At 35.8% G+C, this 18822-nt stretch overlaps 1 protein-coding gene across 5 annotated transcripts in view; it reads left to right on the plus strand.

Annotated features, from left to right (window-relative positions):
• ANKRD12 (ankyrin repeat domain 12) overlaps positions 1-18822 on the plus strand; it is a 123799-nt gene that overhangs the window by 99777 nt on the left and 5200 nt on the right. For all 5 annotated transcript variants that reach the window (XM_055323700.1, XM_055323702.1, XM_055323704.1 and 2 more), the window contains 4 exons: positions 386-5103; positions 12500-12598; positions 16248-16391; positions 18177-18272. In XM_055323700.1, coding sequence (XP_055179675.1) covers positions 386-5103; positions 12500-12598; positions 16248-16391; positions 18177-18272 — 5057 coding nt within the window. The remainder of the gene's footprint in view (positions 1-385; positions 5104-12499; positions 12599-16247; positions 16392-18176; positions 18273-18822) is intronic.

Below are 18822 nucleotides of genomic sequence, written 5' to 3' on the forward strand. Positions count from 1 at the left end.
TCTCTCTCTCTCTTATGAATAAATAAAAATCTTTTTTAAAAAGTACAGTATATAAAATTTTGTATAACAGTATCCAGCTAATGTGTCACTAGATAGATAGATATATGTATAATGTATATGTCCTGTATCTTTGATATATGAATTCTGAATTCATTATACTATATGCTTTTAGAAGTGTCAAGGTGTCTCATTATGAAGCAGATTCTTTATAAAGGTTTTCCACAATACTGTAGTAGAGTTCATAAATATTTTTATTGCATTATTCACATATGATACTGAATCTTTCTGAATTGAAATAGTTACTTTATATGCTATATTTTTCTCTCAGCCTTATTTTCCTGACAGTTTCTCTTGACCAACAACAGATTTTCTCTTCTTCTTCTAGATTCTGAAGAGGCTCGGTCTGTAAATCCTTCCAGTGTTGATGAAAATATTGACTCTGAGACAGAGAAAGACTCTCTCATCTGTGAAAGTAAACAGATAATTCCCAGTAAAGCACCTCTTCCATCTGCTCTTGATGAATATGAGTTCAAAGATGACGATGATGAAGAAATAAATAAAATGATTGATGATAGACATATTCTTAGAAAGGAGCTACGAAAAGAGAATGAAGCTGAAGTAGAAAAGAATAGTTTATTTACAAAACCGGAGAAAGCTTTCTATCCTAAGTCATTTAAAAGTAAAAAACAAAAGCCATCTAGAGTTTTGTATTCAAGTTCAGAAAGTTCAGATGAAGAAATTCTTCAGAATAAAAAGGTTTCTGCTCCATGTTCTGTCCCTGAAACATCAAATTCTGATACACAAACCAAAAAAGAATATGGAATTTCAAATGAACACAAACAGAAGGGTAAAGTCAAAAGAAAATTGAAGAACCAGAACAAAAATAAAGAGAACCAAGAGCTGAAGCAAGAAAAAGAGGGGAAAGAAAATACCAGAGTAACAAACTTGACTATTAATACTGCACTAGATTGCTCAGAAAAGACCAGAGAGGAGGGGAATTTTAGAAAATCTTTTAGCCCAAAAGATGATACTTCGTTACATTTATTTCATATCTCCACTGGTAAATCTCCTAAACATTCTTGTGGACTAAGTGAAAAGCAGTCAACACCACTAAAACAGGAACATACTAAAACATGTTTATCACCAGGAAGTTCGGAAATGTCATTACAGCCTGATCTTGTTCGGTATGATAATACAGAATCTGAATTCTTGCCAGAAAGTTCAAGTGTAAAATCTTGTAAGCATAAAGAAAAAAGTAAACATCAGAAAGAGTTCCACTTAGAATTTGGTGAAAAGTCAAATGCCAAAGTAAAGGATGAAGATCATAGTCCAACATTTGAAAATTCAGATTGTACACTGAAGAAAATGGATAAAGAGGGCAAAACATTAAAAAAGCATAAATTGAAACATAAAGAGAGGGAAAAAGAAAAGCATAAAAAGGAAATTGAAGGTGAAAAGGAAAAATACAAAAATAGAGATAGTGCTAAAGAGCTGCAGCGGAGTGTAGAATTTGATAGAGAATTTTGGAAAGAGAATTTTTTTAAAAGTGATGAGACTGAAGATCTGTTTTTAAACATGGAACATGAGTCCCTAACATTAGAAAAAAAATCAAAGTTGGAAAAAAGCATAAAAGATGATAAATCAACCAAGGAAAAGCATGTTTCAAAAGAGAGGAATTTTAAAGAAGAACGAGAGAAGATTAAAAAGGAAAGTGAGAAATCTTTCAGGGAAGAAAAAATAAAAGATTTAAAAGAAGAAAGAGAAAATATACCCATAGAAAAAGAAACAGAATGTGGTTCTTTAGGAACAAATGCCAGTGAAGAATCTATAGGATTACACTCAATGGAAAAGGAAATAGAGATGGAAAAACAAGAAAAGTATATAAAAGAAAGTAAGGAAAAATCTGAGAGGCGATTTCAAACTAAAGAAAAGGATGTTGAGAAGACTGAAAGAAAAAATTCTGAAAAAGAGAAGAAGATCAAACATGAGCATAAGTCAGAGAAAGACAAGTTAGATCTTAGTGACTGTGTTGACAAAATAAAAGACAAGCTGTATTCACATCACACAGAGAGGTGCCATAAAGAAAGTGAGAAGCTAAAAAACATCACCACTGTTAAAAAAAATGACGATAGAGAGAAAAGTAGAGAAAAGATGGATAGAAAACATGACAAAGAAAAACCTGAAAAAGAGAGGCATCTAGCAGAAAGCAAAGAAAAGCACTTGATAGAAAAAAAAAACAAAGCAGCAGACAGTAGTGACTATACTAAGTCAGAAAAAAGTAAAAATAAAGAAAAGGACAGGGAAGCAGATAAAAAGGAAAAATCTAGAGATAAAGAAGGCATAAATGTAACTAATCCCAAACACTTCCAGGAAGAGAAGAAGTCAAGTACAACAGACAGTTGTAAAGCACAACATGAGAAAACTTTATCCCTTAAAGAAAAAACAAAAGATGAACCTTTGAAAACCCCGGATGGAAAAGAAAAAGATAAAAAAGATAAAGATATAGACAGATACAAAGAACGAGACAAGCATAAGGATAAAATTCAACTAAATAGTTTACTCAAACTAAAATCTGAAGTAGATAAGCCTAAACCTAAGTCATCACCAGCATCAAAAGATACTCGACCTAAAGAAAAGAGATTAGTGAATGATGATTTAATGCAAACAAGTTTTGAACGAATGCTAAGCCTTAAAGACTTAGAAATAGAGCAGTGGCACAAAAAACATAAGGAAAAAATTAAGCAAAAAGAAAAGGAACGGTTGAGAAATCGTAATTGTTTAGAACTTAAAGTAAAAGATAAAGAAAAAACAAAGCATGCACTAGCTGAGTCCAAAAATAAAGAACTTACTAGGTCAAAGAGTTCAGAATTGACTGAAACTTACACCAAGGAGAAACAATCTAAAGATGCTGTAAGTAACAGATCACAATCTGTTGATGCCAAAAATATAACAAATTTAGGGAAGTCATCTTTTGTTTCAGATAATAACTTAAACAGGTCTCCTAGATCAGAAAATGAAAAGCCAGGTCTCAGCTCCAGATCCGTATCCATGATTTCAGTTGCTAGCTCAGAAGATTCCTGCCATACCACAGTGACGACCCCCAGGCCTCCAGTTGAGTATGACTCTGACTTTATGTTAGAGGGTTCAGATTCCCAAATGTCCTTTTCCCAGTCACCTTTTTTGCCAGTTGCCAAATCTCCTGCCCTTCATGAAAGGGAATTAGATAGCTTGGCTGAACTGCCAGAACGGATTAAACCACCATATACAAGCAGACTTCCAACATCCCATCTCCGATCATCTTCTGTAGAAGATGTTAAATTAGTTATAAATGAGGGGAGACCAACTGTAGAAGTTCGAAGATGTAGCATGCCATCTGTCATTTGTGAACATACAAAACAATTCCAAACCATATCAGAAGAAAGCAGTCAAGGTGGCTTAGCTGTGCCAAGAGAGATTTGTCCTTCTCCCAAACCTGAGGTGTCCTCAAATGTGCCTGAAAGAGAACTTTCAAATGTGTCCAACATACATTCCAGTTTTGCAGCCTCTCCAACTACATCTGTAAACAGCAAATATATTTCAGCTGATCTAAATGTTATCAAGAGTACTGCTCCATTGGGCACTTTAATGGACAATCCTGTGCATTTAGAGCCATCTAATCAGGTTGGTGTGATCCAAAATAAATCATGGGAGGTATCCGTTGACAAACTGGAATCATTAAGCACCAATGATTTGATCTGCCCAAATTCTAGTACTCCTGATCAAGATTCTTCTGTTCAGGGCTTTTGTAATTCTGAAAACAAAATATTGAAAGAACAGAACACTGACTTTTTATCCCTGCACCAGACAGAACTGCCAGGAAACTCTTGTGCTCAGGACCCAATGTCCTTTCTGCCTTCACAACAACTTTGCTCTTTTCATAGCCAATCACTTTCAGATGCTGAATCTGTTTCTAAACCTATATCTATGTCATATGTTGCCAATCAAGAGCCAGGTATTTTTCAACAGAAAAATGCAGTTCAAATTATCAGTTCTGTTTTAGATACTGATAATGAATCTACAAAAGAGATGGAAAATACTTTGGTCCTAACAGATGTTCAAAAAACAGATGCCTTTGTCCCAGTGTACTCGGAAAACACTGTTCAAGAAGCATCACCAAATTTTGAAAAAGCTAGTGCTTTGCCTGTATTGCCATCAGAAAAAGACTTTAGTGGAAATGATGCCTCTTCCCAGTTAAATATACAGTATACATTTAGCAAACTAATGTATAAGTCTTCCAATGGCCGTGAGGTTGAAAATAGCTCTTCTGATATTCAGGTTATTCCACATGAAAAAGAAAACAGACTGGAGAGTTTGGTCTTAACTCATTTGAATGATAAATGTGATTCTGATTTATGTGAAATGAGTACAGGGATGCCAAAAGGAATCCTAAATGAACAAGATAATCCAAAACATTGCTCTGAAGGGGAAAAGTGTTTGCTTTCCATTGAAGATGAAGAATCCCAGCAAAGCACTGTATCAAGTCTGGAAAACCATTTACAACAATCAGCTCAACCAGAGATGCATAAATATGGTCAATTAGGTAAAGTAGAATTAGAAGAAAATGCTGAAGATGATAAAACTGAGAACCAAATCCCTCAAAGGATGACTAGAAACAAAGCAAATACAGTGGCAAATCAAAGCAAGCAGATTCTTGCTAGCTGTACACTGTTGTCAGAAAAAGACAATGAATCTTCATCTCCTAGAGGAAGAATAAGACTGACTGAAGAAGATGACCCTCAGATTCACCACCCACGGAAAAGGAAGGTGTCACGTGTGCCTCAGCCTGTGCAAGCGAGCCCCTCTTTACTACAAGCAAAAGAGAAAACTCAGCAGTCTCTGGCAGCCATTGTAGATTCTCTGAAACTGGATGAGATTCAGCCATACAGTTCAGAGAGAGCAAATCCGTATTTCGAATACTTGCACATTCGGAAAAAAATTGAAGAAAAGCGCAAATTGTTGTGTAGTGTTATTCCTCAAGCACCTCAGTATTATGATGAATATGTGACATTTAATGGATCGTATCTCTTGGATGGAAACCCCTTAAGCAAGATTTGCATTCCCACAGTAAGTAACATCACTTGATCAGCTATGCCTTGCAGTAGAAGTATAATGCAACTCACTTACATAGTTTTAATTTTTCTAGTAGCCACATTGTAGAAAAAAAAAAGAAACAGGTAAAAATTTTAACATTTTCTTTAGCCTAGTATATTCAAAATACTATTTCAAAATAATAACTAGAGAAATTATTAATGAATGACACATGTTATATTCTTGTTTTTAACTAAGTGTTGGAAGTCTGGTGTACGTAAGTACACCTCAGTTCATGCTAAATGTAGCTACCATTTCAGTAAGTGTTCAATAACCATGCATAGCTAGTGGCTACCTTAACAATCCTCACTGGTCTGCCTTATTTTCTTTGTCCTTACCTGCTTATCCTTTCGTCCTAAAGGAGGTATACTTTTATTTCTTTGAAGGATAACTCATTTACATGTACTTCAGGAACAGTCTTCTCTGGAACTTTCCTCTGTTGAGCCACTTCTTAGCTAGTGTATTTTTAATTTTCTCTCTCCATTGGCCTTTATCCACCCACTCTAAGCATCTTGGTTCTCCGTCATCCGGGGAGAAAAATGTTATTCCATGACTGTGCCAGTTTGTCAAGCTTTCCCTATCGCTTTCCTTCACCACTGCACTCTTGAAGAGTAAGTCTATACCTTATGTTTTCTCTGTATCACTGCCTGTTCATCCTTAAGTTGTATGCACCAGCACACAGCACCAGTGAGCTTGTAATGCCAGATTCATTGAATGCCTCTTTTCCTTTCTACTTGATTTCTGTCACATTTGACATTGTGACCATCTTGTTCATAAAATTTGCCCCTCCTTGGTTTCATGATGGTACTCTCTTCTGGTTTCCCTGTCGCAGTGACTTTATCTTTTTTTCTCTTTTAATGACTCCTCTACCCACTCTTTAAGCGTCAGAATTCTGTAAGAATCAGTTCTGCAGTCAACTTTTTTGTCATTGTGGTCTTGCCTGTTCCTGTGGTTTCAGCACTCTTCCGTGTGCCAGTTTAGTTCCCCAAAATTCTCACCTAGTCATGTCATCTCCAGAATCGGATGTAGGTGCTTCCTGGGCAGCATCACCCAAATGATATCCAAATACCTGTCATAGGTTTAGTTCCCCAGGAAGTGGGCCCTCAGATTATAATCAGGAGGCTTACTGCTGAGCGCTTTCAGGGTCAATACCTGTAACTATGTGAAGGAACCAAAATTCGGCAGAGTAAGAAGTCAAGCTGAAGTGTAATTGCAGACTCATTTCAGCTGAACCCACGGGAGCTCTGGAAGTATGGGGTGGCCCTTCTCACAGGTAGCCTGCCCCCAAGGAGGGAACATGACCTTGGGCACACCAGTCTTCCTTTCCAGTGTTCCCATTGCCAGTTCCTAGAGAGGAACTCTGGTCAGAGCTTTCAGCCTCCAACATTCCTGGGAGCTGGGGGATGAGTGCTTCGTTCCTGAAGAAGAAGTCTAACCATGTGCCACTTCAGCCTCAGACTCTCACAGACCAAAATAAATGATTTATCTCTCACTCCCTCAGAAAAAAACCTTTATTTATTAGTGATGACACCAAAGTAGTAACCTATCAGTTACCACATTCTAACCCTTCTACCTTGAAACTCTCTCCAGAAACTGTATCTTCCACTAGGGCCTTGTTTTAGGGCCCTCATCGGTATCTCTCACTTAGAACATTGCAGCAGCTTTGTCTTCTTTTCCTAGTACTCTATTTCTGCAAAAGCATACTTTTTTGTTTTGAAATACATACTATTTTAAAAGTCTTAAAGGGGCACCAGGCTGGCTCAGGTCAGAAGAACATGTGACTCTTGATCTCAGGATTATGAGTTCAAGCCCCACGTTGGGTATAGAGATTGCTTAAATAATAATAAAACTTTTTTAAAACATTTTTAAAAACTGTTTCCGTACTTAAATATCTTAGCTGGGATTAGCTGGTTTCCCATTGCCTACAGCTTAAAATCCACATCTAATCTTACGAAAGCCTTTCATTTTATAATCTGACCCCAGTCTACCCCTCCAGCTTCATTTTCTTATGACTTCCGAACTCATCCAATAATTCAGCCATATTTAACTTACTTACTCTTAGACAGAAATCTCTTCTTTACCACTTTTGGTACTTAGTGCTGTTCCTTCTACCTGAAATATTGTTCTTGCCAGGCTTCCTTTTCTGTTGTCTTCCATGGCTTTGTTCCAGCTATGTTGTCACCTCTGTGCGGAATCTTGTCAAAGTGGAGTTGTTTGTGTCTTATTCATACCTTTACTGTGATATCATAGTTAACCGTTCACATATCTGCCCGTAATCTGATCCAGGGCTAGGGCACTATTTATCTCTTATAGAATGAGTCTCAAATTTGTCTTCAGCTTTAAATACACTACTGCTTTCCATAACTGTTTCTAGCTGCTTCTGAACATCACCTGAGTGTCCCACGATATCCATATAATTATCAGATCCAATGCCAAACCTATTTATCTTATCCCAAAAGTGCTCTTTTTGCCCTCTCTGATTTAGTTACTGTCATTATCTGCTCTCTAATTTCTCAGGCTAGGAACCCAGAATTCTACCTCCACCTCTTCCCCTTGGCCTTCCCATCACATTAGTAAGTGATGTTCATTCATCTTACTTCCTTTCCCCTTCTCTCTCTCATCACTGCTGTGTAAGGACCACATTAGCTCCATAGACTGTTCACTCACATATGTGAATATTGCATAATCAAATATTCAGAGTATTGCATAATCAAATAATCCATAATCACATGCTAAGCATTGTGCTAACTGGATGTCAGAAACCAGCAAAATAGGCATTCTGAATAGCTGCCATAAATCCGACTCTCATCTCTTCTGTCAATCTAGCCATCTTACTGTCTAGGTGTCTTATATATAAATCAGATCTGATTCTGTAACTACATGGCTAAACATCTTTAGAGACTCCCAATTTCCTATAGACCAAAGTCCTCATCATTGTCTGTAGATCCTCAGATACTTCTTTAGGCTTGGCTGTAGTTACTACCCTATTTACTGTACATGATGCTTCCCCAGGCTGTTCTATACTGTTTCACATCACGTCTTTGCATATGTTCTTTCAAAGCCCTAGTTCAGAGAAGATCTAAAAATTAGAGGAAAAATTGTTCTTTAGTCCCACATCCACAGAATATATCTGATGCTAGTGCCCTTTAAATCTTACAAGACTGAGATTTTGATACTACTCTACTAATAAATAATAAGCAATAATAGTACATTTAAAAGAATAGAGTTGTAAATAAATTTGTCATTTTTCCAAATTCTCTAAGCAAAATAATTTGTTAATGACTTAATAGAAAGCTAATAGTTTTCTTGTTTCCTTTGTTTCCCCTTTAAGGGTAAGAAATTTTAACTGAAATATGTTGTATCAGAGGCTTGAAATACAGGTAAAACTGTGAAGAACCCATTTAAATTAAACTTTATGCAAGCTATTTCACTAAAAACAATTCTAATAAACCATTTTAGGTTGCCTTTTTAGTGCTATCTGCTTATTGAGATGGATGGATGGATAGATGGATAGATATAGGTATAGTATGTATATATCTGTATATATGTTATGTGTGCTTGTGTTTATAATTACCTTTTCTTATTCCTTTAAGCTCCCTTGCAGCAGTTCTGGAGATACAGCTTTGATTATATCAGAATTTAGTTATAGCAAATATTGTTTCAGAAAGGGCTATAAGTAGAGCCGAGAATTTTTTCTGGGTGTAGTAGGGTTTTTTGTTTTGTTTTGTTTTTTTGTATTGAGAATTATTAAAGAAATGCACATCACAGTATAGATTTCTAGGTTGTATATATAAGTTTGTCTGGGTTTTGCTGTAAACCAGCTGTGTGGTCTTAAATAATTCCTTCTCTGATTTTTTGTTTTCACATCTGTAAAACAATAATACCTACCCTACTTCAAAAATATATTCCATAAAAATAAATTTTAAAATATATATATATTCCATAACCCATTAAAAACTTGAAAACAGATTTAAGAGGTTATTATTTTGTCCAGCTCAAAATAACTTTAAAATTCGTATCTCTTAGAGCTAATATTGCAAACCCCCACATTTTGCTCATAAAAGGCAGTGTTTTTTAGTTTACTGGACTGAAACTCATTTGTTCAACACTTAGTTTAAAAACGTAAAGAAAAACCAAAATAACAAAAATCGCTTTTACACTCCATTATTTTTAATTGTTTCCAATCAGCTAATTGTCACTTTATTGAATTAATCTATCCACATTTATATGATCTATTTATAGAACCTGTTAGAAATATAGTGAAACATCTCCAAAGTCAATTTAAATGTTTGTTGTTCTAGCAAATATTTTTCTCATAATTTAACCAGAATGCTGCTGTTTTTCCAGAGGAAATCAAAGGAAGAAAAATAAACCTATAGGTCAAGTTCCCAAAAGGCAAATGAACAGGGGGAATATAAAAGAAAAAGATTTGTCACATTCTACTATCTACTGTGGTCCCAAGTACCAGCACACACAGCCCCTTTGGGGGATTCTAAGAGTGGATGACAAGAAAGAGCATCCGAGAGAAGCTGTCGAGAGATTTTATATTTTAGAGACTCCTGGGATTCACAGATCTTAAAAGACAAAATCTCCAAACGTGATTTACTTAAAGTTAGATTGGGAAAACAGGAAAGGGAAAGTCTCCATATATTCCTTTTTGGTGATTTTACCATATCTCTATACATTGATAGATGTTGAAAATTTCCAAGTTATGTATGCTACCCAAACCTCTCTCACCTTTCTTGCTAAATGGATAGCTCCACTTGGATGTCCACGAGCTTCACAAACTTAACATGTCTGCACTGAACTCACCCAAGACCCTATTTCTCTTTCCTCCTGTCCCCTCCCCCATCTCCCCTCATGGGGTACCTCTTACCAGCCATTTGATCCTCAGGCTAAAGGACCTGCAAGTCCTCCTCAGCTTTTCCCTCTCTTTTATCCTTAATTGCCATATTTTTAGGCCCTTTCCGTTCCATTCCTGCCTCCTTCGCTCACCAGTGTCACAGTGATTTGCTGCTTTAATTTCTTACCTGCGATCTTGTCCTCGTAATACCTATTCTGCAGACACAGCAGTGAGCTGTAAGATCTTTCAGTGGTTCCCCACCAAATATAAAATTTACCCTATCAGTGTGTTAGCTTAATATCTATTCCACAGCATGTGGATAGATTAAATACATGGGGATTGGTGGGGCAGAGTGGGGAGGGCTTATGGTCAATACATTTGAAAAATGAAACACCGTTAATCTAAAAGTAAATAGGTTTCTTTACTGCAGGATTTCACAGAACCATTAAGTTGAATTCATTAATTGTGAGACACCTAATGAGTACTTATGTACCGTGTTTCCCAGACTGACGTGTTTGTGGAATCATTTCCTGCAAGTCATCTTTACGGGCCCAGTGTTTTGTGGAACATACTTTAAGAAAGCTAGTCAAAAAGAAGAAGAAGAAAAAGAAAGGAAGAAAGAAAGAAAAACTTTATTACTTTACTTCTGATCTCTCCATCTTCATGTCCCACCATTCTTTCCCTCAAAGTTGATGTCCTGGGAATTCAACTTGTGGTTGTCTCCAGGCACCATACTGTCTCTTTGTTTTGTGCACTTGATCATGCCATCCTCTCATCTGGGAATTATCTCCTCATTCTTCTTCCCTCCCTTTCCCCCCCCCCCCCACAATTCATTTCTCTTAACCCATGATTCTGGCTCTTCCTTTAAGATGTACCTTCAGGCATTACCCTCTCCAAGAAGCATTCTCTGACACGCCAGGCTCAAAAGAGTAGATACTCTTCATCTGGGTTGCATAAAGGAGGCCTCTATGATTTTTGGAAAACTATTTTTTTTTTATTTTTGGAAAACTTTAAGATAGTAGCACTACACTGTTACTCTTGTTAACATTTAACACAGAAATTGAACAGTTATATTATTGCAGTTAGAGGCCTGAAAAATAATCTGCCTATAGAATTTTCCACATTGATTCAACTGAGTAAATCCTTGTGATGTTATTTAATATGCTTTTCAATCCCATGTAATTCCTGTAAACTATTTACTGATTATAAGTATAGAGTCCTGGGCAGCTCGAGTAGCTCAGTGGTTTAGCACTGCCTTCGCCCAGGGCGTGATCCTGGAGACGCAGGATTGAGTCCCATGTCGGGCTCCCTGCATAGAGCCTGCTTCTCCTTCTGCCTGTGTCTCTGCACCTCTCTCTCTCTCTCTCTCTCTCTCTCTCTCTCTCTCTCTCTCATGAATAAATAAAGAAAATCTTTAAAAAAAAATAAGTATAGAGTTCTGATTAGATCCAGGTTTGATTCTTTGGCTAGAGCTTTTCATATATGATATATAATTCCTTTAGCACCACGTCAAGAAGCACATAGAATCTGCTTGTCCCACCTTCTGAAGAATCAGAAGAGTCAACTAAATTATTTTATGGTGCCAAAACATACCAAGATACCTTACTTTGCACCAATATGCTGACAATAGTTAGAAGCTAGTTGGGGGTATAGGGAGGAATATAGCTACTCCAAGAAGTAGAGGGAGAATGTTAAGGGATCACAGATGTCTCTTTATATTAACTGTAGAGCAGCAGTGTGTAGATGGTGTCTGCTTCCTTAACCTCCAGCATCTACCAGAAAGCACTCTACCGTAATAATCAAGTTAGAGATTAACTAAGCATAAGATTTTTGGAGTATGGCTAAACAAAATGGGTTATCACCTGTAATAAAGAATTTTGAAAACCACAATTCTATTAAAGGATAATTCCATCTTTTTATAAAAAGACTTAATTCAGGACTGTAAAACTCAGCACGTTAACATTTGATTTTTATCCTGTCTACAAAGAGATTTCATGCTTACTATACTAAGACTCAGACTGCTATAACCTTTAGAACAGTTTGCTTGATGTTTTTGTGTTTTTGTGACCCCTTGTTCCTTATATATGAGCTGTCGCTTATTGATGCTCTAAAATATGTCTCTGTAGTAAGGAACTTCCTTAATCTTTAGCCCTTCTAAATTGCTCTTTGAAATTTGCTGTAGCCTCAGAATTAAAACATCTAAGTTTACCAGTATGCTCTACTGTGTTTTAGACCATTGAAATTAAGAAGTAACAATCAATTGTGTAATTCCTACTGTATTATCTAATTCGGAGAACATCAGAATTTATGTTTTCATTAAGTGATGCACTAAAATGTTTAATTTTTAAAGAATAGCCCATTCACTCAGCTGGCTCAATCAGAAGAGCGTCTGACTCTTGATCTCAAGGTCGTGATTTTGAGCCCCATGTTGGGTGTACAGGTTACTTAAATAAACTTAAAAAAAAATAGGAGTAGCCCATTGTTGCAAATAAACCTACTATTTTTAATTCTTTTTTTTTTTTTAATTAGATCACACCGCCACCTTCACTATCAGATCCACTTAAAGAACTTTTTCGGCAACAGGAAGTTGTAAGAATGAAACTACGTTTGCAACACAGTATTGAAAGGGTAAGAAGTGTTTAAATTTATGCTACAAATTACTGTATTTTAATAATAGATTATAATGACCTATGTCATATTATATATCATATACATATATAATTTTCTTAGGGGATTTTCCTTATTGAGAACCATTCAGGGAGATTTGATTTTGTTATCTTGTACCTGTGCAGTTAGGGACTTTTTCAGCCTGTTTTAGGGTAGCTGCCCCTATGTTATAGTTCATGTTTTTATTTTTAACATATAAAAATCTCTAATTGCTTATCATTTGCTGAATTTGTGAAGCTAAAGAAGTGAATTTCTAGTTAAACAGTTGGATTTCCAAGTTTTGGAATTGTTGTTTGTTGCCAGCTACTTTAGTACAGAACACCTACCAAAGCTGTGCTTATTGGTCCTTACATGTCTGCTTTCGTAGTCTAGTCTCTAATGGTGAAACTTGGCATGGAATAAAATGAGAAAACCTATCTATTTATAGAAATCATAAAAGTCATTTCCCTTGGAGTGACAAAAATCTAAAACCTTCTTTGTCTTTTGGGAGAGTCAGGGACTTCTAAAACTTCATATGAGCTACGATCTTTCTTCATAGAAGTGTTGCGTGTGTACATACATATATACACACACACTCATAAAAACAAAAGTGTGCTAAGTATGCTGTTTCTTTGATTCATACATAACTGATTGGCTAGGACAGAGGCTTTTAACTTTCTTTGTTGCCATGAGACTCTTGTTACAATCTGGTAAATATAAAACCTTTTCTCAGAATTATGCTTTCAAATAATAAAACAAATTTATAGCATTTCAAAGAGAAATGAAAGAAGCACTAATACAGAACTTATAACATTGTGCATAACCTATGTCAGTGAGAGGTTTGTTCTCAAGAAGTTAGGCCATAGGGCAGCCTGGGTGGCTCAGCGGTTTAGCGCTTGCCTTCAGTCCAGGGTGTGATCCTGGAGACCTGGGATCAAGTCCCACGTCAGGCTCCCTGCATGGAGCCTGCTTCTCCCTCTGCCTATGTCTCTGCCTCTCTCTCTTCTGTGTCTCTCATGAGTGAATGAATGAATGAATAAATAAATAGATAATAAATAATAAATCTTTAAAAAAAAAGAAGAAGTTAGGTCAGATAACACACGTCAGTAGCTGTTTCAACCATTAGGCATGATTGAAGCCACCTGGTAACATATGTTCACCTGTTCATCTATACATGTAACAAAAGCCATGCTGCCTAACAAACAGTTAAGAATTCTCACTTGAACTGTGCAATTTTTCAGAACTTTAACAAGAGTAAAGATGACTCCCATGCTTTCATATATTAACCAACAGTTTTAAATGCCTGACCTATGTGACAGCAAACGATACCATTTGGGGGCGGTATCTGCAACAATTATAATATGAATTGAAAATATTTGTGATTCCTATGGTTGGCAGAGTTGCAGATACTTCTGATATTAGTGTTGCTTGTGGCTTACATTCATAATTGAAAGAAATGGTCAATTGGAGGTTAGTAAAAATATAGAATTTTTCCCATCCAAAAAAAAAAAAAAAGAATTTTCTCATCCAAGTTAACAGATGACCCTCTCCCCAGTCTATCCATGGGCTTCTTGGGAATGTTAGGACCCCAGATCAAGAACCTCTGTTCTAGGATCATTTTTCCCTTTGAAAATGATGACAATACTTGAATACTATACTGGATGACCTGAAGTAGAATATTTAGGCTGTCATTTTAAGCAGCATATCTCTGTTAGTTATTTTAGGGGAGGGGGTCTGACTGCAAATAATATATTTCTTTCTCATATAGTGTTAAGGAATTTTTGGTGATTGCTCTTAATCTTATACTACTATGACCAGTCTTTTAGGAAAGCTTTTCTTCTAGCTGTTTTTTTCTTAGTATCTATCTGATCAGGTTTTTTTTATATTCTATCAGTTAAAGTCCCACCTTAAATTATACTTAATAAATCATAAGTTATTACACTTAGGTCTTCTCTTTTGAGTATCATTTGTCACATAAAATTTAAAATATTAAATAGGACTTTGTTTATTTGTGTTTTCACTAAATTATAAATACAGTAATACATATTTGGATATAAAGAGACCTGCATGCTCCAATAGGGGAAAGACAAAATTCTCATCAAGTCGAGAGAGAATAGGGAACATGGTTGGAAGAAGACCTACCACATTCCTAATACTCTCTCAGCCCAACCTGCCAGACAGAACCAACAAAATAATGGACATTTATAATGGAAAGATTCCTGGTCTCACTACCTCTGTCCTTGAAGTTCTAATCAGCCACAGGTCCCAGGGTTGTCCCCATTCATGTTGAAGCTGAAGAAGACAGTTAACACATGATGGCACAAGTCTGTAACCAGTATCACGATGGGTTGGTATCTTAGCTACACCCTTAGGGAATTCCCAGGCTGCTAAATGCAGAGGATTGCCTAGATCATTACATTAATTTTATGATAGGGTGACTTTCATATAACATAATTGGAAGTTTTGTACCCTGGTTAACACATTTTAAGGCAAGATTGTACTATGATTGTCAGAGATTTAAAAATCAGCATGAAAGTAGTGTTTGTTTCTATGAAAATATTCATTATAAAACAGAAGCTGCCACCACAGTGAAGGCACTTCACACCCATTAGAAAGCTATAATTAAAAGATAGTAAGTGTTGGCAAGAATGTGAAAAAATTGAAGCTCTCCTACATTGCTGGTGGAAATGTCAAATGATACAACTGTTATTAACAATTTGGCAGTTTCTCACCAGGTTAAATGTAGAACTACCATATGACCTAGTACCTCCCCTCCTAGTTATTTACCTAAGAGAAACAGAAAATATGTATCCAAAAACTTGAGTATGAATGTTCATAGCAGCATTATTCATGATAGCACAAAGCTAGGAACAACCCAAAAGACCATCAACAGATGAACAGATAAATAAAATGCGGTATATTTACACAATGGAATATTACTCAGCCAGAAAAGGAATGAAGTACTGATACACACTCCAAAACAGATGAACCTTGAAAACATGTGACATGAAGAACAAAATACCACATGTTCTATGGATCCATTTGTAAGAAAATATTTAGAGAGGAATCATAGAAACGAAAAGTAGAGTAGTAGTTGCCAGGGGAAGAGGAGGTATATGGGGTATAACTGGTGATTCAATGCAAAGTTTCTTCTTGGGGTGATGAAAATGTTCTGAAATTAGTGGTGATGGTTGAACATCTTGGTGAATATACTAAAAGCCACCATTTGTACACTTTAAAAGATAATTTTTTAGAAGAGTCTGCCACTTTTGGAAAGAGAACATTTACTTATACTTTTAGAACACTTTTAGAAAAAACTTCTGAGGAGTGCCTGGGTGGCTCAGTTGGTTTAATGTCTGCCTTCTGCTCAGGTCATGATCTCAGGGTCCTGGGATGGAGCCCCACATTGGGGTCCCTGCTCAGCCAGGAGTCTGTTTCTCCTCTCTCCCTCTGCTCCTCCCCCACTCATGCTCACTCTTTCTCTCTCAAATAAATAAAATGTTAAAAAAAAAAAATATTCTGAATTCTCTGAGATTCAGATTCTTTAGTACATTTTAAGTTATTTTGTTTGAAAAACAAGTGATGAGGAATTATGGGGTTGTTTTTTTTTTTTCATTCTTGGTTCAACTAGGAAAAACTCATTGTATCAAATGAACAGGAAGTTCTACGAGTTCATTACAGAGCTGCAAGAACATTGGCAAATCAAACACTGCCATTTAGTGCGTGCACTGTTTTACTGGACGCAGAAGTGTACAGTGTACCACTGGACGCTCAGGTAAAGTGCCACTAATTCAGTTGAAATGTTCCTAAATACAACTTGAGTGTTTTTGTAATCTACTTCCATGGAAAAAACTTGAATTTAGCAGTCAGTAAAACTCAAAAGAGAAAAGCAATTCTTACAGAATCTAGATCACCAGATCTTTTTTCTAAAATCCTCTTATACGTTAGCCTTATGTTATAAAAAGCTAATATTTACAAAACCATTATGTGTTTAGGATAGTGTCCTTTTACATAACATGTAATTTGTTTCTAAAATGAATGTTTGTACCTTGAAGTAACTGGAAAGCAACTGTAAGCTGGAAAACGCTACAGGCAGATTGAACTTCTAGACTGTGGCGGTGCTAAAAACAGGACCAGGTTTTTTTTGTTTTGATCTTGGATATTGGTAGAATAAATAAACACACTTGTGAAAAAAAAAAACTGTAGCTATGTCTTGAATAAAGTTTACTGCCACATATAAATTATATGAATTCAAAAACGGACATAGCAGTTGTCAGAATTTTTTGTGCTTCACAAACTAGAATGAAATTCATTGGTTAAAATAAAGAGCATAAGCATGGACAGTGAAGGATTACCACACAGAAATACTAGGAAATGCTATTTTAAGTCAGACAAACTAGAAACACAAAGAACACAGGGTATGTTACAGAGAAAATTACTTAGTTCCCTCTGGGCTTTATTTTTCTCCTGTTTAAAAAAAAAAAATTAAACTAGATCAGTAGATTTCAAACCTTAAGTCACCAACTGTTTTATCCAAATGAAAGTATTCAGAGATATTTGAAAAGGCTATTAAGAATAATAATTGGGGGAACACCTGGGTAGCTCAATTGGTTGAACATTCGACTCTTGATTTCAGTTCAGGTCACGATCTCAAGGCCATGATATCGAGCCCTGCATTGCTTTGTGCACTGGGCATGGAGCCTGCTCAAGATTTTCTCCCTCTGCCCCTCCCCCCACTCACATGCACACTATCTAAAAATAATAATAATGATAATTGACTGTGAGGAAATAAACTCTGGAAAAGCCACTGAGGGAATTTACATAATTCCCAGCTTTAAAGAATTTAAAGGAAAAAAATGAATGTTTCTTTATAATGGAAATAAATAGTTTATGTTACTAAATACTAGACTAGACAATGCAATATCTTGAGATCTTTTAAAGCTTCATTCAATTATAGAGTAACGAAGGAAATGAGAACAGCTAAAATTTTGAGCATCTGCCTGATGGCCTGGATGGCACTTTGATGGCATGGGTGATAGTAGTAGTAGTAATTACAGCAGATATTTATTAGAGTGAATGCTATTTGTATGCCCAAGCATTCTGATGAGGACTTCAGAGGCTTAATTCTCAAAACAAGATTAAAAGAGGTATTCACCGCATTTTACAGAATAGAAAATTGAGAGAGTACATAATTAGTTCAAGATTGCTTATAAGATACAAAACTGGCATTTGAATACAGCCTGTCTTAATTCCAAAACTGATATTCCTAAGAGTTGATACGGAATTTCTTTATGACCATTCCAAAATATTGGTCCTGGAAAAATGTTGGCCTGTATCCCACCTTAACACTTTTTTCCCTACATATGGTAAAAATTAACACTAAAATGAGATATGAAATCAATTATACTTTAATAAGAATGTCATAGACATAAAAAAATTATATTTTTATCCTTTTTCCATCATTCCATTACACCACAAAAATTATAATGGCACATAGGTTTTAAAGTGGGTTGGTTATTACATTGTATAGTATTCAACTATTTTTAATGTTCTCTTTCAGTCTGATGACAGTAAAACTTCTGTGAGGGATCGCTTTAATGCAAGACAGTTCATGTCTTGGTTACAAGATGTAGATGATAAATTTGACAAACTAAAGGTATGTATGTTTAGAAGTTCAGTTTCAATGGATGCTTTCCCCTTAAACAAAAAGTGCAGCTCTGTTAGGAGTGACTAGTCACGCATGGCCACAGTCGGAAGGTAAAGGAAAATAAAGAGCACAAGTCCATTTTTCAAAACCAGTGTAGTATGAAAAATGAAACTACCACAGTAAAAGCAGCTTCTGTAAGGAGCACTAGGTTTTATAGAAGACTGATGAATCATTGACCTCTACCAGAACTAATAATACATTTTATGTTAATTGAATTTAAAGAAAAAGAAAAAGTTTCTAATGGGGATCTGTATGCCTATTGTCCAATATCCAAGTCTGGTGGGTAGTTCTACTACAGGAAAGAATGGGGGATGGGGGGAGATGTATTGAGAGAAAGAAAATATACTGCAAATAATTCATAAAGAAAATTATTTGGTTTGAGATTTTAAGTCATTTCAAAAACTACTTCTTAGCTGTTCATGGTTCTTTTGAGAATTTGCAATCTTATTATTTAAAAGAGCAATTTCTTTTTTTTTAATAAATTTATTTTTTATTGGTG

The sequence above is a fragment of the Nyctereutes procyonoides genome, unplaced genomic scaffold (assembly GCF_905146905.1).
Source record: "Nyctereutes procyonoides isolate TBG_1078 unplaced genomic scaffold, NYPRO_anot_genome, whole genome shotgun sequence".
Lineage (NCBI taxonomy): Eukaryota > Metazoa > Chordata > Mammalia > Carnivora > Canidae > Nyctereutes > Nyctereutes procyonoides.